The sequence below is a fragment of the Xyrauchen texanus genome, chromosome 14, assembly GCF_025860055.1.
Source record: "Xyrauchen texanus isolate HMW12.3.18 chromosome 14, RBS_HiC_50CHRs, whole genome shotgun sequence".
NCBI lineage: Eukaryota > Metazoa > Chordata > Actinopteri > Cypriniformes > Catostomidae > Xyrauchen > Xyrauchen texanus.
The window spans coordinates 26,669,153-26,692,098 of NC_068289.1; the positions used below are offsets into that span (position 1 = coordinate 26,669,153).

At 41.3% G+C, this 22,946-nt stretch overlaps 1 protein-coding gene across 3 annotated transcripts in view; it reads right to left on the reverse strand.

Moving 5' to 3' along the window:
• The window catches only part of LOC127654997 (interleukin-1 receptor accessory protein-like 1-A), a 191,281-nt gene that overhangs the window by 130,244 nt on the left and 38,091 nt on the right, over positions 1–22,946 (reverse strand). For all 3 annotated transcript variants that reach the window (XM_052142589.1, XM_052142588.1, XM_052142586.1), the window contains exon 2: positions 10,642–10,735. In XM_052142589.1, coding sequence (XP_051998549.1) covers positions 10,642–10,726 — 85 coding nt within the window. In that variant the 5' untranslated portion in view covers positions 10,727–10,735. The remainder of the gene's footprint in view (positions 1–10,641; positions 10,736–22,946) is intronic.

The window sequence follows — 22,946 nt, forward strand, 5'->3', positions numbered from 1 at the left end:
AATCTTGACCTTCTTCAGCAAAAATTATACTAAATGCTTCTTTGCAGATTATTTTCTTATTTCTTATAAGGTTCTTTTCTTATTAGCAGCAAAAAATGTGAACTATGAATAAGTTTTAAATCAGCAGTACGTGTACATTTCATTTTTGAGTACCTCTTCATCAAATAGGCAACTAAGGACTTCTCTAAATCTAATTTCTTAATTCTCTTTTTATGAATCTGCATTCAACAGCTTCATAGCACATAATGCAAAAGAAAATTAAAGCTTGATACATAACCAATCAGAACAAGGCCCTGTTCAATTACAGCTGTGAAGTCCTTTAAAACACATCAAGAGGAATCCATGCTGTGTTGATGAGATGTGTGTTTGTGATCTCCAAGTCATGAACACACACACACACACACACACACACACACACACACACACACACACACACACACACACACACACACACACACACACACACACACACACACACGTTGTGTTTCCATGTTTTATGGGGACTTTCCATAGACATAATGGTTTTTATACTGTACAAACTTTATATTCTATCCCCTAAACCTAACCCTACCCCTAAACCTAACCCTCACAGAAAACATTCTGCATTTTTACATTTTCAAAAAACATAATTCAGTATGATTTATAAGCTGATTTCCTCATGGGGACCGACAAAATGTCCCCAAAAATTTCGGGTTTTACTATCCTTATGGGGACATTTGGTACCCACAAAGTGATAAATACACACTCACACACACACACACACACACACACACACACACACACACACACACACACACACACACAGATATACTGATGTTTGGCCTTGCCTTGGGCCTCTGCTGAGATGATCAGATGGAAAGGGAAAGAGTTATTATTTCATATTGAGCTGGGGAGTTATGTTGATGTGTCTTACATTTAATACTGATTTTGAAGCTTTGATGCTGCTGCAATATAGTCACTGAACATCACTGAGCTGAACACACCATCAAGCAGACGAATGGTCCTGCACACTTTCATTAATACTTTCATAGTTTATTTCCAACTTAATGGAATAGTTCACCCAAAAATGAAATTCTCTCACCATTTACTCACCCTCATGCCATCCCATAGCATATGATCCATATGACTCCAGTGTTTTAATTAATGTCTTCTAAAGCGATCCAATTGGTTTTGGGTGAGAACAAACAAAAACTCATTTTTCAGTATAAATCATAAGATCTACAGTCTCCTTGGGGATCAAGATTTTTAGCTTGAATACACTTACTAGCGCCATCTAGCGCTCTGAGCATACGTCAAGCACTAGGAAGTGTAATTGAACTTGAAATCATGATGGTGCCAAGACACTGCAATGACAAGATGCACAGTGAAAAATTAGTTATATTTTGGTCTGTTCTCACCCAAAACCAACTAGATTGCTTCAGAAGACATTGACTAAACCACTAGAGTCCTTTTATGCTGGCTTTATGGGTATTTTGGAGCTTCAATGTTTTGGCCACTATTCACTTTCATTGTATTTCTGTCGGGAAGACACGCAGGCTTGAGTGAGGTTTAAGATGCCATTTATTTGATAAATATAAAACAGAAAGTAATGTTTCTCTCTTTGGCATAGGCCCCATCCGGCGGTCCGAGGGAGTTGTGCCCGGAACCGTCATGTCCTGAGATAGGAGGCAGGGGCGAGGAGCCTACCCCCGTACGGGACAGGGCTCAGCTGGTGGTGGTGGGGTGGTGGAGGTTGCCTGCGTTTTAGCACACTGAAACAGCAATGTGATAGATAGTGAGCAGACTTATAAAGCAATGGCTTACGTGCGATTGGCTAGGAATTACCCTGCTAATGAAGTGATGATGTACAGCTGCTAGTCTTCCTGCTAGAACTACGCTGCACTTCCATCTATCTGGAAGACACGCAGGCTTGTGTGAGGTTTAAGATGCCATTTATTTGATAAATGTAAAACAGAAAGTAATGTCTCTCTCTTTGGCGTAGGCCCCCACAACTCCCTCGGACCCCCGTCTGTTGTGCCCGGAACCGTCATGAGATAGGAGGCAGGGGCGAGGAGCCTACCCCCAAAAAGAGAGAAAGTAGTATACTACCCCCAAAAGCGATGATCCTGTTTGGTACGAACCGGGTCTTGTGTTAGGCGTTCATTCTGGAGAAGAAAAATAGAGATGTGAGCATCAGAATTGACATGGAATTTGTGATATCTCTGGTATGGTTGTGTGACGCCTTTGCAATGGGAAGGTTTTTTTGGTGTGTTTTTGGGCTCTCCGTTGAGGCCCCTGGTTGTGCAGAATCTGCCTAAGGTGATCAGCGTGGTATGCGGCCCTACGTTAGGCCGGCGTTGCTGTGCAGTACCTTTGTTGAAGGACGACATTTGATATGAAAACCCTCCGACGAGGGAAGAGTTGTTTGAGGTATCTTTGCCGAAGGTGGGAAACGTGTGTAAGCCATACGATAATGGCAGCGTTGCGTGCAGCCCCTTCGTTGAAGACATTTGATATGAAAACCCTCCGGCGAGGGAAAGTTGTTTGAGGTATCTTTGCCGAAGGTGGGCAACGTGGTGCAGCCATACGATGAATGGCGACATTGCGTGCGGTCCCTTCGTTGAAAATTAGATATGAAAACCCTCCGGCGAGGGAGTGATTGTATGGGTATCTTTGTTGAAAGAGGTGGGTGATGTGCGTAGAGCCGTACGATAATGCAACGTTGCATGCAATCCCTTTGCTGAAAGAAAACGTTTAAATATAATTTGATATTTTTTTATAAATAACCTTCATGCATGGGGCCGTATGATAATGACGATGTTGTCGTGGAATGCCCTATGAGGGATGTCCTATTATAGTGCTAGCATTCTGGCGAGGGCGGGCTGGCTTGTGTAATACCTAGCAGAGGAGCCATGCTTGAGATTATGGAGCCCTGGCGAGGAGGGTGTGCGTAGTCACGCACCGTTCTTGTGAGCAGTGGGTGTGCTGGGTTAAATCATGGTGAGTGAGGGATGTGATGGGAGTGGCCACCGACCACCACCATTTGGGTGTTAGGTCGAATATACTTCAGGTAGGAGGAGGAAGACCAGCACCCGAGCATCTTGATAGTGGTTTCTGGAATTCCTTCATGAGCGGCGGTAGTAGCTGCTCCGATGCGAAATGAGTGCCCCGAGAAGACGTGAGGGGAGAGGCCGCAGTGTTTGAGGGTTGTGGTGAGGTGGCTTCTGAACCAGTAGTGTGACATGGGGTCTAGGGATGGAGTGATGAAGAGGGGGGAGTCGGCAGTGAAGTGTGACTGGTTTTGCAGGTACTTAACCATGGAGGTGAAGGGGCAAAATGGGCTGGGGAGTTTTGAAATGGTAATTTTCCAGCCGCACCCGGATTGGTCTGATTTTGAGTGTTTGAGTAATAGGGAGAAGGAATGTGGGGAAAAGCGAATGTCGGAGAAGGAAAGGTCACGAGAAGGTGAGAAGGAGAGCGAGCTAGTGGTGAATTCTCCGCACCTCATGAACCCGTAAAAAGCTAAAAGAAATGTTGCTTCTAGGAGGATGTCGATGTAGTCTGTGAAGAGGCCTGATCTGAGTGAGGAAATCATGAGGTGAAGGATGTCCAAGGTGATGGGGAGCCTCTTGTCGGGGAGGGAGGGGTAGGATTTTTGGACTCCTTTAAGCAGAAGGCGAATGGAAGGATTGGAGAAGATGCTGGGGGTGTCGGGGGAGTGGCATCTGGCATGGAACTGAATACCGGCTACCATTTTTTTTGATGGAGGAGATTTTTTGGTGTCTAGAGTGAAAGCAGAAGGAAATTAATGCGCAGACTGTAGAGATTTTGATGGTAAATAGAGGGGTGCTGTGTGATTGGCAGAAGGAGGAAAAGTGAGCCCAGGCAGAGTTGTAGGAGGTTAGTGTGGACCGGGCAAGTCCTTTCTGCATGACAGTTGTGGCTGAATTAAGAAGGGGTAGTAGGGAGGGACTTAATCCAGCAGGAGGTCTGAGAGGGGTAGGCAGGTAGTGGGTTTGATGCTGGTGGAGGGGCATAGATTGTGGAACTCCTGGAAACGAAAACGAGAGAGGGAGTGACGTTAAATACCCTGGGAATGTGTCTGGCTGAGATGAGAAAATTGCAAGAAATGCTCTGCCATGTCAGGCGTCTCATGAGGGACATGATGAGGCTGGAGGAAGAACGGCCTTTGTTGATTATGGTGACGGCTGCGGAGTTGTCGCAAAAGACTACGACGCGCTTGCGTGCCCAGAGGGGGCCCCATATGATGCTGGCCATGACGATGGGATAGATTTCGAAGACAGCGGATGAGGAAATCTATCCCATAGGAGTGTTGGAAGCCATGTCGAGGAATTCCTCTGGCCATTTCCCGGCAAACCATGCTCCTTGAAAATAACCCCCGAATCCTGCCGAGGGAGCTGCGTCTGTGAAGAAGGACATGTCGTCCGGGAGTCGGATTTTGTATTGTAGAAAAAAAAATGCCGTTCCAGTGATTTAGGAGCTGTGACCAGAAGAGGAGGTCCGAACGGCAGCCGTCGTCAATTATTATGATATCGGAGAGGTTGTCTGTGGAATGGGCCAGCGTGAGGAGGCGGGAGATGAAGGAGCGGCCTTGGTTGATGATGCGCATGGCGAAATTGAGGTGGCCTAATAGGGACAGGAGATCGCATTTTGAGACTGAAGCTCTCTGGGGGAATGATTTGCAAATAGACCTAATCCTGTCGAGTTTATAAGCTTGCATGTTTAGCGAATCGGGCGTAATGCCGAGAAATTCCAGGGACGTGGTGGGGCCTGTGGTTTTTTCACTTGAGAGGGGGACGCCCACATTGAGAAAAAGCTCGGTGAGGATGTCCAAAATGGGGGTGTGTGCAGCGGGGTGATCGATAAGCAGGAACTCGTCGAGCAGGTGTAGTACGAAGGGGAGCTTAAAATAATTGAGAAGGATCCAGCATAGGCTTTCCAATAGAGAGTTAAAAATGTAGGGGCTGCTTCTACACCCGAAGGTGAGTCGGACGGCAAAGTAATATTTTGACTGCCATCTGACGGCGAAAAGGGGCCACTTGGCGGGGTGGATGGGCATGATTTTAAATGCATCTGAGATATCGGCTTTGGCGAGGAGGGTGCCACGGCCGGCCTTGGTGATTAGTTGAATGGCGTGATCTACTGAGGCGTAGAAAAGGGAGAATGGCTCTAGCGGGATCATGTCGTTCACGCTTGCCACGTGTCCTGATCGATGAGCGGACATGTCAAAAATCAGCCTTTTCTTACCTGAATATTTGCGAGTGGCTAGGCCGATAGGATTTATCCTGAAGGGGTGGAAGGGGGGAGACCTAAAAGGGCCTATGAGATATCCTTTTGCTTAATTCTTTAGCCAGTAATGCGGACACGACTACAGGTTCTGCCAATGCTGACTGGAGATTTTTTAATACATGCGTATGTGATAGGGGGAGAGGACGCCGACCCAAAATCCCTGTGTCAGACCGCTTAGCAGAAAGTCAACAAAAATGGTGTCGGGATGCGTGGAAAGATAATGAGAGAGAACCGAAACGTTGACTGGGGTGGAGGGGTGTAGGGATAGAATTTCCTTGAAGAAGCCAGTTGATTTCTTTGGGGGGGGGGGGCGAAAGCGGCGTGGGCACACGGATTTCGGGTACGGGTCCTTGCAGGAACTACAGATGTGAGAGAAAGCACAATTAGGAATTGCACACACGGATTCATTGAAATTGTTACAAATGGGCTTGCCATGATCATAGTCAATGGTGTGACCCCGAGCGTCACGGCGCCTTGGTAATCGGTCTCTTGGCTCTACCTTGGGTACTGAGGCAGTGGGGACATTTTTAGGGCACATGGAGGACTAGTGTCCGTGAGAGCTGCATATGGCGCAGGTGAGCGCACGGTGCCCCCGAAATGTCTGATGAGCAGCTCGTGTCAGAGATTGACCAGTTAATTCTTATGTTATACTGGGAGATGTACATTGCGGATTTAGCTGAAAATGAATTGTGGTATTTGTAGAAAAGTTTGCCGCCATATTGGTGATTGAAATCGGCAATCAGAGCGAGGTAAGCCTCTAGTTCTTCTCTGCGCTCGGGGAAGGCGCTGCAGAGAATGTCTTCATAAACGCTAAAGGCGATGACGAATTCGTGGAAAGGGATGTTGCGCAACAGTCTGGGATCTGAAGATTTGAGAGCCACTGACACATCCCCGCAATCCACGATTTGGCGATTGCATGTAGAAGAGACGCTAAATTTACGTCTTTTCCCTTGATGATTTGTGCTCTGAGCGCTGACGAGACTTTTACTGCAGCGGGAGAAACGAAACTCCTACCTGACGTGTGGGCGGGGGAGGAGCTTGCCAGGGAGAAGTCGGGAGTGGCGTGCAAGAGGGGAGGGATAGTTGAAGCGGCTGCGGGGTGAGAAGCTGTCTGTGCTGGAGCTGGAGAAGAGGGCATCTGCGAATATTCGAGGAGTGAAATTCTGGAATCGATGTTTTTAACTGACTCGGCGATTGATCTCACGCCTTCTAGTACCGGGTCGAGGATTCCGGACGTTGATGTAGAGGCTTCGCCTGAAGGACTGCAGGATGACCGGGGTTCCGGATTTAGCAGAGCGCTTACGCCCCACTATTTTTGGATCAGGGGCAGAGATTTGAGGAGGCATGGCTGCGTCGAGAGGAAGAGAAGGAGCGGATCCCAAGATGTCGAAAGCCAGCTGATACACCTGAGACCTAGAGAGATCGGGATCGATGGAAATGCCTTTATCGGCAAGCATTTCTAGGATTTTCCTGAGCGGGCAGCGATCCCATTGAAGGTCTTGTGTACGCAGACGCTCGCTGCGCCAAGGAGCTGCTTGATCTTGGACCTGAGGTAAGGAGCGTGGAATGAAATCTATGTCCTGAGCGGGTAATGGCCCGTCGTGAAGCGAAACAAAGTCGTTATCGGACATGGTGCTGTTGAAGGTTGCCTGCGTTTTAGCACACTGAAACAGCAATGTGATAGATAGTGAGCAGACTTATAAAGCAATGGCTTAAGTGCGATTGGCTAGGAATTACCCCGCTAATGAAGTGATGATGTACAGCTGCTAGTCTTCCCGCTAGAACTACGCTGCACTTCCATGGAGCTACAGAGCTAAGATATTCTTAAAAAAAATCTTTGTGTTCTGTAAAAAAAAAAATTAATACATATCTGGGATGGCATGAGTAAGGAATAATTGACGACGGGCCGTTGCGGTCACGACGCGAAGCGGAGTGGCCGTTACACCTCGGTTGTGCATTATTTTTCTAATAATTCAACGGCCCGGAGTCAATTATTCCGCTTATACTACAGTTACCACACCTCGAAACATTGTTCAGATGATGTGATTCTAGACGTTTGTCAAGTTTTTGTCATTAAAACGCTCTTGTATGTAGGACTAATTTCTTACGCATCTAATCCCATGCCTCCGTTGCTAATTCCAAAACGTCATTTTAGAGTTAGTAACGGAGGTTTGAGCCACTGACAGCAGACTAATGCAGTTATTAGTGTAGTTATTAGAGAGACAGAGGTTGCAATAATGAGACAGAAAATCATGTGCGTCATATTATTTAATTTATTTATTAATTCATACGTTATAATTCATTCGTTAATTCGAACGAATTTATTTATTAAAATTAAACTGCACGTTAAACACATTGACAGCCCAAGCTGTTGTTTTTTTTGGTGTTTTCTTCATGTTTTTCGCCCTCGAGTCGGTCTAGCTGTTCTTCGCTGATTGTTTTATGTCTTTTGTTGTTGCCGGCTGCCTTTGATGTCCTCTTCCGTTTATTTGTTTTTTCATCTGAGCTATCCAATACTGCGGTCGCCCAGTTGTTAAAATGTTTATGTTCACCATAAATATTAAAATTTACTTACGGAAAATCAAAATAGTCTGTCATTTTTTTTCCTCTTGAAGTTGAAGTGGATTTGTCGCTGTCACTTCTTGTTATAAATTGTATCCTATTTTCCGTTATTACAGTTGACTACGCGAAGTGATATGGAACTGTAATGCGGTCAAGACCTGCCTGGAACTACTATAGCCGTGCGTTTCCCTGAAAATAATTGCACACCTTAGAATGTTCTCAACCAATCAGAATCAAGCATTCAACAGCCCTGTAGTATAAATGTGAATAAATGATTAGATAATTTTTGGTTGAACTATTCCTTTTAGGTCTATGGACCTAAGTGTTAAACACTTTCAATTACCACACAAAATAATTACAAAAATTTGAAGTTCGTCATTTTGTTAAAGCACATATATGAATTTTTTATTACTCCAGCTGTAAAGTTGTTTAAATCACCTTCTTGAGGTGGAATTAGGAAGATAAACTTCTAGTTTTATGTTACCAATGTATTTCCTGTACTAGCATACTGCTTACTGCATATATACTGAATACTATCTACTATTTTTTGTAATATATCTTGTTCAACAGTATGCTGAGTTGTTGATATTTTTCCAAATCTCTGGCAGTAGGGGGCAGTCAGCGCTCCAGCTCTTCAGGCAACACGCCTCTTCAAACCAACAAGTAGGCAGCACAGCCTTTCACAGACATGCTTTTGCACTCAAAGACAGCTGTACCAAGCACAACAGAATGCAGGGATATTGAGACATGTTTTTCAAAGTTTTAAAAGACAAATAGCATCCTCAAAACACCACGCTTATGACTAGATGATAAAAATCGAGTGAGACACAACTATTTTTTATTCAGGCAATTAATTGTGATTAATTTGATTAATTAATTGTCACATCATCACTCAAAATTTTTAGTCAGTTGACAACCCTACTTTAAACATGTTTTCCTTTCATAGGAACATGTCTAAATTATTATTTGTGGTTATCATATGTGTGCCACAGATGCTGTACGTAGACATTGTTGAGAGCTGGAATATTCATAATGCACATACCTATAAAAGTGCAGTGTACAAAGCACATGCAGTTTGAGTACATCTGTGTACCTGACTTTACATGCAATGGCAGCCTTGAAATACTGTAATTCTAGAGTGCCTTCTTTAAAAACCCTTACAACGCTATACCTTTGACATCTCATGGTCAAAAGTCTCTGTTGAGCTATACTTTAATTTTAAATATGTGCGTATGTGTGTCTTTTCAAGGCTGCACTTAAGAGTGTTCTCATAAGATGACTTTGTTATAAAAAAAAAGCTTTTTAGTCAACATGATATCAAAATGGACCCTATTTAATTTATGAATACACTTTCCTGGTCTTAATGTAGTAATAATGGTAAATTTGGTCAGAACCATGGTGCAGAGGTAGCTCTCCTTTGTCCTACATAATAGAAATTATGATTCATCCATGCATGTTATTACAAAAAAATTAAATAATTTTGGTCTGCGTACTCTAACATTAAAATTTGTATTAATGACTTTAAAAGGTCTGCATATCCTGTTGAAAACAGTTTTAGACCAAAGCATGAATTTAAAGATGGTATAGGTGAATAGTAAAACAGCATAGCCATACTGTTCACTGGCAGAAAATATTGGTCAATAAGCATGGTCTTTCTGGTGAAGCTGGTTGACTAAGGACCTCTTGATGGTTAAGTAAGTTAAGCAACTATTAAGGACAACTGCAAACCAGTCAAGGGAAAGGCACACAAAATAAAGATGCTGGTCTTTTCAACAGGGTCTGAAATGGTTTTCCCTTTTCAGCTTTCATCTACTGAGGCATTGTTTTAAACTCGCTTTCAGATCTAGCACCATTCTAGTATGAAACACCCACTTTTCATGATTCATTCAATTCCTGATGGACACAATGAAGTCCCATCCTACATTATTTTCTCTTTGAATATTCTGTTTTAATGAAATACGTTACATTACGAGTAAAAAATCAGTAAAAGTAAAATAGTCAGTGAAATAGTCAGTGAATGCCGTTTCATGCTGACATTAAGGCAAGCTACAGAATTTGTCCTCAAAAGACTCCCTCAAGTTCCCATTAGACTACATATGAATGGTTCCTTAGCCAACAATGAAACAGGGTTCATAATATTAGATCATTTTCAAAAGAACTTCTTGAGTTTCAATAATTGAGTAACACTTTTTTTCTCCTTATGCTACAGGAGAAAGCTGAATTATCAGGATTTTATTTTTTTGTCCTGAGCAACATCAGACTGCAGCTGAACTCATAACACCTTCCCGCACCCAATTATCTGGAGTACATGGTGGTCTTGGCTCTCGATTTTTGCTATTTTTTTCCAGTCAGTCTCTCTCTCACACACACACACACACACACACACACACACACACACACACACACACACACACACACACACACACACACACACACACACACACTAGAGTATCACCTCTCACACTGCTCTCTTCCCAACCTGTTCTCTGTTGCAAATTGTATGTGTGTGTTTACACGTGTTCCCATTTGTGTGTGTGTGTGTGTGGTTTTGTGATTATATACATGCCTACTTGTGCATAAAGGAGAGCACTGTCAGTACACACAAATGATCTTCACCATCAATACTGCATTAAATTAAGCTTTAATATATACAAACCTATGGGCCATGAACACGGTTTAGCAAAGCAGCTTTCATTATGGCTTAAAATACTATTTGATGTTACATTTTAAAATGAGAAGCAGGCCCACTGCAAGTAAAGCTGATAAGACAGATATAGCAATTGGACATACCTGAGCCTCTTTTAGACACCACCTTCTGAGTCAGAGACAAGGAAACACCGCAGAGCAGAAACAGCACTGGGATGAGAGCCGTCATATTTCTCTCCTGCATGATAAAGACACAGGGAGAGACCGCACATGTCACAGGCAACATACAACCACCGGCATACCCATTTGCTTTTCCTTAAAGAACAGGATTTAAAGGTGAAGTGTGTAATTTTATTTGATGTCAAAATTAGGGCTGTGAATTGTTTAATTTTTTTTAAAACTTCAGTAATTAATCGCACAGTTTTCTTTGATTAATTACGATTAGTCATAGTACATAAAAATATATGTATATATATATATATTCATAAATATATCTACTTAATACATTTGTCTCGCAAGAATCATAATTTATTTTAATTATTGAAATATGTACATGTACATTTTGTTTTACAGGAATAAATATTTGATACAACTATGCTATAATTACATGCCATAAAATCAGTGGACATGCTGTAATTAAAGGTTAAGCAAAATCTTTTGCTGTTTTCCAGTGGACCAAATCAAGAGGACCAAATGGGCAGATTCAATTCATATCAATCTTTACTGGCAAGATAAACTTAAATGTACATTGCCAATGCATTATTAGGCACAATACATACAGATGTATGCCAAATTATATGCTTAAGTTTAATTTGCTGAAGCTTAAAATCTCAAAACTATAATTTTCTCTGGCTGTTGTTCAGTGTCTATCGCATAAGCTGGGTCTCTCTCGAGCAGTTCCGCTTTTGACAATGATTAAGAATCAGATGACAGTGAGTGAACATTTTCAGGCAATGCGAAGAGATATAGTATGGCAGCTTGCCCGTATCACTCCCACACCTTGCTTGCTGCTTGTGGGTGAAGTCTCCATTCTCCGTACTGTAAATGCCATGTTTATTATGCCCGGGACAAGCACTGCAAAAAACGAATAAGCATACACTGCTCCACACAATCAGTTTCTGTGCTAAGATATACATCTGAGTTGAGCATGTACTATACTGTAAAAACATTAGTAAAATTTTAGAAAGTAGGAAAAAAAAGGTTCCCCGTCTGTTGCTCACTTCGAAGAAGCGACACTACGGGTCTCTTTTGAGAGCCTAGTGCATCTCTGAACTTGAGAAAAGGCCAATGAGAAATTGGCAGACAGAATTTGCATGTCCCACCCCCGGACATACGAGTATAAAGGGAGGGAAATGCATCTGTCCATTCAGAATTTTTCTTCAGAGCCGACTGTTTGTGTGATCAGCGAGATGCATTCACAAGACTGTTCACATTTTTTTTCACACACTGCACCCTCTGGCATCCGCGCCCAGATCTCTGGAACCTCCATGTCTGGCCCCTGGACGGGATGCGGAAGATCTAAGTGGCCTACCACCTGCTGTCTTAGACATGATCAACCAAGCCAGAGCTCCCTCTACCTGGCAAATTCACGCCCTGAAGTAGCGTTTGTTTGCGAATTGGTGTTCTTACCGGTCTGAAGAACCACAGAGGTGCGCAGTCGGTTCAGGGCTCTCATTTCTGCAGGAGAGGTTGGAGGGGAGGCTATCCCCCTCCACCTTAAATGTGTATGTTGCCGCTATCGTGGCCCACCACAACGCAGTAGACGGCAAGTCTTTGGGTAAGCATGACTTGATTATCAGGTTGCTTAGAGGCGCCCGGAGGTTGAACTCTCACCAGCCAAGCCTGTTCCCTTCCTGGGATCTCTCTCAGAGGTCCTCTCGGGCCTTCAGAGATCCCCATTCGAGCCGCTAGAAACAGTTAAGCTCAAGGCCCTCTCCCTGAAGATGGCCCTCCTGATTGCGCTCACTTCCATCAAGAGGGTCAGGGACCTGCACGCATTCTCTGTCAGCGACACTTGCCTCGAGTTCGGTCCGGCAGACACTCGCGTCATCCTAAGACCGCAACCTGGCTACGTGCCCAAGGTTCCTACGACTCCCTTCAGAGACCAGGTAGTGAACATGGAAGCGGGAGGAGGCAGACCCAGCCCCTTCGTTGCTGTGTCCAGTATGCACCCTGCATACTTATGTTGACCGCACGCAGAGCTTTAGACGTTCTGAGCAGCTCTTTGTCTGCTTTGGTGGACAGCGGAAAGGGAACACTGTCTCCAAACAGAGGCTTTCCCACTGGGTAGTTGACGCCATAGCATTGGTCTATCACACCCAGGCACCTCCATAGCAGACATATGCAGACATATGCAGAGCAGCGGGTTGGGTAACACCCAATACCTTTATGAGATTTTAGAATCTCAGGGTCGAGTGGGTTTCATCCCGTGTTCTCTCAGGTCTGAGCCGGTAGAACTTGGTAACGCGGTAACAACAAGAGTACCGCTTGCATCTAGCACCTTTCCCCGCCACTGAAGCGATCTTGTGCCAGCTCCCTGGATGACTCCTCCCTAGCCCTCTGGTCCACGAATTCAGCAGAGGAATTCCCTGACCAGACCCACTACGAGTTTTCAAACTACTCTGTACTGGAATAGGTGCTCCACAGGAAGGGCCCCTGTGTGGATTTATTCCCCTGTGTGTATTTTCCACGGTACAGTTCCCTTGCGAGCGGACCCGCATCTCCCTTGGGCAGTCCCCACGGTCGCCATGTTTGTAGCAACTCCTCCCCCCTCAATAAGTAGGATCTACCACCGCACAATTTTCCACATGCGACCTGAAAACCCATGTGATGTATTTCACCACACTTTACCTCCCCCAGCCTGGGCAGGTGTGGTCTCTGTGGGGCCTTTTCCCTCTGAAAGAATAGGAATTGGAAAAGAACGCCTTCCCTGATGCATGTGATAGCATTAAGATGGCCCCAGCTGCTTTAAACTCTATGCGAGAAACATAGAGAGAGAAAAGATGCGGCTGGCACGGCTTGCTCCCATGCTTGGCACGTCACCTTGTTCCACCCTTGGGGTGTAGGGAACCAGAAGGTTATGATGATCTTATGGGGCGTTGGGGAAGGGTACGTGCAGTCTGACATGGCCTGTCCCCTTGGCACGCAACTGCCTGCCCGCACCTGCGTCAGTAGCGCACGTACACGGTTCAGCGCATGGCGTGATTAAATATGGACCCCTAGTGTCGCTTCTTCGACACAACGTCGAAGTGAGTGACAGACAGGGAACGTCTAGGTTACTATTGTAACCACCATTCCCTGATGGAGGGAACGAGACGTTGTGTCCTCCTGGCCACATCGCTGAACCAAGCCACTGTTACAGCCGAACCTCATTCTTGGCTCCTCAGGGCAAAATCCTGAATGGACAGACGCATTTCCCTCCCTTTATACCCGTATGTCCAGGGCGGGACATGCAAATTCTGTCTGCCAATTTGTAATTGGTCTTTTCTCAAGTTCAGAGATGCGCGAGGCTATCAAGAGAGACCCCTAGTGTCGCTTCTTCGACACAGCGTCTCGTTCCCTCCATCAGGGAACGGAGATTACAATAGTAACCTAGACGATACTACATTAATTGCGTTAATTGTTTTTAATAGTTAAACAGTCAACTATTAATCACAGAAATTAATGCATTAAATTTTCTAGCCCTTGTTTAAATACTTTCTCCTGACACAGCTTAATATGCAGACACAACTATGGATGTGTCTCAGTCAGCTCCCTAGTTCAGTAGTCAGGGCACTAATCATTGAGTTTGCCATTTCTAGGGCTGTCCCAATGGCAAAAAAGTTCCAGGACACTGAAATGTTCGCTCCCTAAAAGTTCCCAGAAAGCACCGTAGAAACCAGGGAGCATCGTTGCTGGAAAAGTCAAAGCCTTATTTTCTCCATAAAAGAGATGTTGTTTGTAATGTCTTTCATCCACTATGAAGGGGAATCAAACATTTAAATATTAGAGATTTTACAAAGTTAAAAATACACTCTATTAAATATTTTTCTTTGTGTAATTTATCTTTCATAATTACTCTTTACATTTTAATATCTATAATGAAAATGCATAACAGTGTAATTTATACAGGGATGTTGTTGATTAATACCAGCTGTGTTTTAATGCGCAAGCTCGTAATCATGTCACAGGTTATTGAGTCGTAAGTGTTCCAATGTTCAGTGAATCAACACCGTTGCCAGTGCCTGAATTAATGTTCACAATATATTGATTCATGACATAGGGAGCTACGGAGCTGACTGAGACAAGAGGTAGATCGATATAAAGATTTTACCTATTAATCGGTGCCAATAGTTACATTTTTTAAATAAATCACCCCAGTGTATTTCAGGCTTGTTTATAGTAAAAATGGTTTGGCTAAGCAAAAAATAAAAAAACATTTTGGTTATTATTGGAGTTTTGGTTGAACAGTAAACTGCTTTTGGGATTTGATTCATTTTGGACTCTTGTAGCCTCAATGTCTATGCCTCTCATAGTAAGAAAAGACTATGAAATCTTTGATCATTCTATAAATCAGTTTAAAAAACATTAATTGGTAAGCTGCCTTTTCCACCAGCTTAGTTATCGATATCGGCAAAATCCACTGTCGGTCAAAGTCTAACTAAGACTTTAGTTAGACTTTTGATGTTTTGAGTATTTTGACGTTAGAGTATGACTCTGAGGTGCAATTAAAACATTGTGCTGTATGTTTGAGCAACTACAGACTCAACAAATGATGATTTTTGTTCATATTCTTATTAATGTTGCTTGCTAAGGTAAGCGTTACTATTACTATTGTATATACTTAGGTTTAGGGATATAAACAAACCCCTTAAATAATCTTAAGCATTAAAATTTGGCGTGTAACTTGTCCTGCACTGTTTGTCTGAGTGTAGATGACACTACAAATGATTTACTATTTTGCTTAGTACAGTCAAAGTATTGAAAACGATCAAGGGACATTTTGTCAGTGCTGTGACATGCGCATGAGCTCATGTCCTATAAGGGCAATAGCAAACGTATGGGGACACAGGTTCGAGTCCAGCCTGCATTGTGTCCCGATCTCACTCCCGAGTAATTATCTGTCACACTACTTTGTCTGATGTAACAAAAAATGTCCCTGAAAATAATTATGGCAAAGTTGTTTAATTTCTAATGTACATTTCTCAAAAATCTTAAGACTGAATAGGATTTTTATATTTATATATTATTCATAATTGATTTCTAGTCTGTTTTCTACTATTTTACAAAGTTCCAGCAATAATGTTATTTAAATAAATATTACATTTTTACCTTTTTCTTTCCCTATATATATGCATATGTGTGAATCAAAGCAAAAAGAGATACAATCTTCAAGCATTTCTTTCTTGGTCCAATCATATTAAAGTATGACTTCTTTCTATTTTATCTGATTTCTGTGCCTTCGCAAGAAGTCTCTCAATCACCTGAGTTCTGTGTTAATATTTGAAATCTATTTTAATCTCTGTTTGCTTTCTGTGCACAATGTCCACACAATTTCCACATCTGAGAGGTTATAGAAGCCTATTATCAGAGGGAACCAAACCATTTCCATAATATAATAAGCACACTTATTTCTTTGTCTTCTTTCAATTTCTAAAGCTCTCATTTTTCTGTAATGTAGGACACACACGGTCACAATGAAAATAAATATTACCACTGGGCATATACATTTTATGAGAACATTCTTCTGAATATAGCTCCTGGTAAATCCAAGGGGTTCATTATTTTATTAGCCAAATTATTTCTGTATAAATCATTTGATCTCATAGAGATAAATAAGACTTAATGTAGGGTTAGAAAACACATGAAAGTAAAAATCTGTCTGTAAATCATAAGAGGCACCTTCATTTAAATCAAACAAGTTCACAAAAAAGATATGCCTTAATGATTGACTGCAATTCCTATCGCTTCAAAGTGAAAGAACAAATTAGGAGAGTGGTCAGAGAGACAAATGAGATATCTGAGTGTGATGTAAAAGCTTCTGAAGTCCAGCGAAATATTCATTAAACACAGATTTTGGTGCTTGAATTCAAATGTAAATTATATGATTGCTTGACAAATAACATGGCCCTTTAATACATCAAGATTTTAGGGTTAATGTATATGGTTTTATACTGGAAAGTTTTAGGTGCTGTAACTAGGGATGCACTGAAATTTTGGCCACCAAAAATGTTCGGCCGAAAATGGCATTTTTTGTTTAGAAAAAGGCTGAAAATATGAGCAAAAAAATATGCTTCCTCACCCCTCAGTGCTCAGGTTTCACTCTCGATCGATCTAGCCATTATCACAGCGCTACCAAGCAAAGGCCGATGTCAGCTGTGTGGAAATACTTCAAACCAGTACCGCCGCTCCCTACACACATACTACGCAGTCTGTGTAGGGCACCAACTCCCTAGGGGGGCACCATCTTTCCCTAGGAGGTCACCAGAAAGTCCACTGGGTGCCCTAAAGTTACACGTTATTCAAGGACCTGAAAGCAGTTGCGGAACACAGACGATCGCTTCACGCTCATATCACGTGAACATGACAATCCTCTGGACTACTGGTACATGAACTAAGATCGCTTTCCATTGCTTGCACGGACTGCATGCAGGTATTTATCTGCCCCAAGCACCAGCACAGAGAGAGAGAGACTATTCAGTGCAGCATCTCATGTTCTTGATGAGAAGAGGAACCATCTCTCCTGCCAGAAAGCTGAGCAACTTTTGTTCTTGAAGAGAAACCTGCCACTTTTACTTAAATAGAAAGTAGTCAAATTTGCTATGTGTATAGCAATTACATTAAAATAGGTTTAGCCCTGCAAAACCTTGTTCTTCACTTGAGGCTACATCTGTCATTTACAGTTTGAGGTTGGTTTTAGTTCTATTACTGCTATTTTGCACTGTTGTTTTGCACAATAATTTTATATTAAAGTATAAATACATTTACATAAACAGAATAGAGGCCCTCTGCCGTTCTATGTTTTGACTGTTGTTTTCATTAAAATGACTGTGTAGCATATTTAAACTTTTTGCATTTTCAAGATGCTATACTAGAGCTGCTAAGTTAATTACTTGACTGCTGTTCTGCATATCATTATAGTTTTCTAGAACATTACATTATTTGGATAATTGGTAAAATAAAATCTGTCAAATTTTATTATTAAAGAACTGAATAAAGAATAATATATTTAATATTGTTTTAAATATGTTTTCTGTCCAAATTTGGTTCGTTACTTTCAATAAAAGTGATAATTTTATTGGTTTGTAGTTTTTCAATTCAGATTCATTAAATCCATTAAAAAGTATGATATTAATACAATTATTTAAAAAAAAAACTATTTTAAAATATGTATATATCATTTTCGGTTTTGGCCAGAATTTTGATTTCGGTGCATCACAACTGGTCAGATCCTACCAGAAGATGATGACGGCAGGGGAGAGGAACTTACCCCTATGGCAGGATGGGACCTAAACTGATGGTGAAGGGGTGGATGAGGGGTGAAACCAATGTGCATGACAAACGATGGACGACACCTGTGGAACTAATAAAGCAGATGCTGACTTACGATTGGATGAGATGCCTAATGGTGCAATACTACAGAGTCTTCCTGACAGAATTACTGCTGCACATCCATGTCTACCAGAAAGACTCAGAATACATGAGAATAATCATGATTCAGAATTAAGATTTTTGCTTGAACTCTCAGATCCTGCCTGATGATAATGATTACGGCAGGGGATAGGAACTTACCCCAAAAAGGAATTTAAGCCTAATTAAAATTAAACCCCCAAAAGTCATTAAAATATACAAAAAACAACCCAAATTACGAACTATGTCTTCGGAAGGTGAAGAAAACCTGAAAAAGAAGAAATAATTGAATGAAGCAACACAGGATATGATTAAATACATATTAACCTACAAAAGTGTACATAGTGTTACATTCTACAGAAGCATACACTAGCTTGTGCTGAATCGCTGCAGTTTCCGCATTTGGATGGCACATTGCATGGCTTAGGAGAAGCTGTTGAATAGTTTACCACTGTCTATTAAGTCCTCCACATCTATTAATATGTTTAAAACCCACCTCAAGACTCATCTATTCTCTTTGGCCTTTGAAATGTAATGATCCTTTTTATGTTTTGATATTTGGTTTTAATGTTTGGAATTATGTGTGTGTGTGTGTGTGTGTGTGTGTGTGTGTGTGTGTGTGTGTGTGTTTTGATAACATAGTGTTGTTTTGTTTAATATTAATGTACATCACTTTGGTCTATGTTGTAGTTTTTAAAGTGCTTTATAAAAACGTTGAACTAGAAAACTTTAGACCACTGAAAAGTCGAAGTACTGATGAATGCCACAAGACACAGATCAAGAGGGCAAATATATAAATGCAAGTAATGATGAGATGTTGATACCTAAGCTTTATCGAAGTCTGTGTCAAAAACACAATGATTCATGACTAAATATTAGGTATCAGCTTCAAAAAAACACTATTCCAGAACAGTGTAATCCTACACAGAGCGAAAATACAAATCACTTACATGATAATAAGATGTTGACAAAGCATTTGTTGTAGAACCATTTAATATAAACTTTTATCATGCTGTCGGAATAGAACAGAAGCTTAGAGAACATTTCCAGTATCAATAATGAAAAACACCCCTGTTAAATGGTTATTAGATGTATTACCCTTATTTGCCAAGTCATACTCTAAATAGATGACTGCCCACTTTAAAAATATTAAAATTACAATTCAGTGCACACCCATAGAAGCTGAGGGTAAAACTTTGTCAAAACACCATGTCTAACACCATTGACAATATCTCCAAAAGATAATTATATAATGATGTCAAAAGCATCACAACAAATCCACAGTCAAAATAATAAATATGGCAATAAATATTTAGCAAAAATCTCACACATGGACCTTAGCAATTATAAACCATGTATAGTTGAATGCAACTGGTAGGTTAGCACAATTGAAAGGCCTAGCACTACCAGAACATACAGTATCTGGGAAATAAACACAACCTGTAAATGTCATCAAGTGCTGTACTAGATGAAAAGGGGAAAGGAATATCAGGAATTGAAAATTGTAATTTTATCTGAAATGACCAGACAATAAATCAAACATATAAATAATTTAATAAGGAAAAAGCATAGAAAAATGCTTTGGATAGGAGTTTCATTACTTTTAGAATATTTATCATGACTTAAAGTCAAGGGGCACAATTGTCACCATATCTGAATGGTGTACTGCTCTGTTATTTGAGTGTAATTCAATAATGTTGTTGCACGACATTCTACCTACCTAGGTGCCTGAAGGCACACAGCATAGAAGCATTTCTATTTAAGAGAACAGCGTATGTAAACATGAGAAGTAAACAAAATCTCTGTGTTCCCTTATGATTCAGTTCACTTGATATTGTGTCAGGTAGCTGACATTATGGGATTGTCCTTCTACACAACCTAGTTGAAACCTTTCTACAATAAAGCCAGGACTGGATATGGGGTTTAAGCCCTTTTAAGCGCAAAGCTGTCCGGTATAAAAACGGTTCCCAATGTTGAGTGGCGCATAACAGAATATCATGTAATGAATGTACCAAATGGCCCTCTGTCCCATTACACGGACATGTGGCAAGCTCTTACTGGCATTCCAACTGGGTGCTAAAACAATCAAACATGGTTTTATGATCCAATTTGCACGTCAGCCACCACATTTCAACTATGTTCTGTCTTCCACGGTCCGTCCGAAGACGCGCCGGTGTTATGTGCCAAAATAAACAATCCTCTCGCAAAGAACGCAATAGAGGTTGCTTCATATGTATTAATAAGCCTGCTGTCCCGCTGCACAAATGCGTGGCATGTCCTCACAGGCGCATCAGAGCTGGTGTTTAAAACGATCGAGCACAATCTGTGGTCTGACCACAGGATGTGCTGGTGTTGCGTGCACAGACTGCGACACACACAGCGGTATTTACAGCCATTATTGCCTCGTTCTGGAGAAGGACGGCAGGCTTCGGCCCATTCTAGTTCTGAGACACTTGAATCATGCTCGTGACATGCTCATTAAAAAATGTTAACTCAGAAACAGATCTTATCGCACATCCATACTCAGGAATGATTTGTGTCAATAGATCTCACCGCGTTACAGGCAGCTTTTTACATGGATGTAAAAATGTCAAGTGTACCATGCCGTAAAGTCTCAGTTATGTATGTAACCTTGGTTCCCTGAGATTTTAGGTGCGTGCGATGGGCTTTTTGTCCCTCAGTCAGAAAATTCTAGTTTTGCATGCCCGCTTTTATACCAGACAGCTTTGCGCCTAAAAGTGTGGGGCTTAAACACCATAGCCAATCCTGGCTTTATTGTAGAATGGTTACAACTAGGTTGCGTAGAAAACTCCCGTAGTGTCAGCTTCCTTGACGCAATGTCTCATTCCCTTCATCTCAGGAACCAAGTTTACATACGTAACCGAGACGATTAACATGTGTTTAATGCGACAAGAGACAAGAGACACATTATCCTTGAAGGATATAATCAAACCACATACACTGAAGTACTATGCATAATCGACGTGTATGAATATTGAAATTGATTCCCCAAATCAGGAGTATACTCGGGCATGCAAACACTGTTAAAATGAGCAATGAAAACCTCAATAAGGCTCACTCGCATGACACAACCTCCACGCTGGAAAAACAAAGCATTTCTTATACAACACATAAAGATAGGAGCACACCAGTATGCTTGAAAATAAAACCTTGCCACATAAAAAGCCATACTGATATGAACATATGATGAAGAGGGAATTGAGATCATTGATAGCGAAAAGCTAAACCTCAATAGCAACCAGCTAGATGTATTTGACAATTGTTCCCTCAAGAGAAGAAAAACTATTTGACTTGTTTGTCTTGTTGTTGAGACCAGGGAAGGTTTGCACCAGCTGTGTGTAAGGCCTCACTTAAATTGAGACAAGGGCTTAGTATCTACTAGTTAGCTTGTAACTAAGTCATTTTGTAAGTAATTTGGTTGAACCACCTCTTTTTAAGGCAACACCTAAGTAGTAGGTCGTAAGCTCTCTGTAAATTAATGCGTAGTTGCATATAATGATGTTTATTTATATTGATCCAAAAAGCAGCCTTCAAATTTGTACAAAGAAGTGTTAAAAAGCTGTCAATTTCAGTTTGATCTTGCTACAGTTGATGTTCAAACCTTGTTTGCTTATGTAACTGTCAGCTGTAATAAATTATATTACCACTGAAAAAATACGATAATAAAACATGATTTCATTAATGGTAAATTTAGCCAATTAACATTATTCAATAACAGTATCTAAAATGAATAAGGTACAAATAAATACTAAATAAGGTAAACAAATAAATACTAATACAACAGGCTGGAAAAATAGACATTTATTTATTTTAATATATTATGTATTTCGTATATGTTGAAACTTGACACTGGGCAGTGTACACAGGAAAGTGCACCGTTATATCGGTTTCATGCAGATGTTTTTTACATAACGTTTTCTCTGTAAAGTTAATCAAGTGTAATGCAACATCATAATTTATGCTTTGTAGAAAGAACTGAAGCCTGTCAACCAAAATATGAGCTCATTGATGTCATTGAGTCTGTTACTCCTGATCGGAGGCTTCTGTAAATTTTTAGTTTATAAGTAGGTTCACGTTCTACTTAAGTTTAATGGTGCAACGCTCACATATTTAGTAGTGCGTAAATTGTGACTTAGTGCCCAATTATGCCACAACTAGGATAAGTTGTAACTTTGCTGGTGCAACCTGCCCCAGCTACATAGATGAATGTGAACATTTAGGTGAGTAAACCAGTGATGTATAATCCAAATATGAAGCGATTGTTTGCTTGAAAATCATAGCAGCATGAATGAAGATAATGTATTTCGCTCACATGCGAGTGAGTGAGACCAATGTGCATAACAAATGATGAACGACACCTGCGGAACTTATAAAGCAGATGCTGAATTATGATTGGATGAGATGCCTAATTGAATGAAAGGTGTAATACTACAGAGTCTTCCTGACAGAATTACTGCTGCACTTCTATATCCCATAATCAGCTTCTGTTTACTGTTTTATCTGGGGTCTCCAATAGATAATCCAACTTGACAACATTTCAGCATGGTAATTCCTTTCAAAACCCTGTCTCCATGATTCCCCCATCACACCTCCGTGAAGTTGGCACCCCATATAATTAAATAATCACCAAAACTATTTCATTAGTTTGTGCTGTGTTTGTGCTGATTTGTGCCGCAAAAATTAACGTTTGTGCTGGTTTGGTGTTTGAGATATTAAGCATTCTTTTTTTGGGTTGTGTGACATCACTCTCCACCCCATCTCGCTCAAATCGATTCAAACCGGTGCTGGTCGTTTGTGCTCGGTTTGTGCTGGTTTGTGCC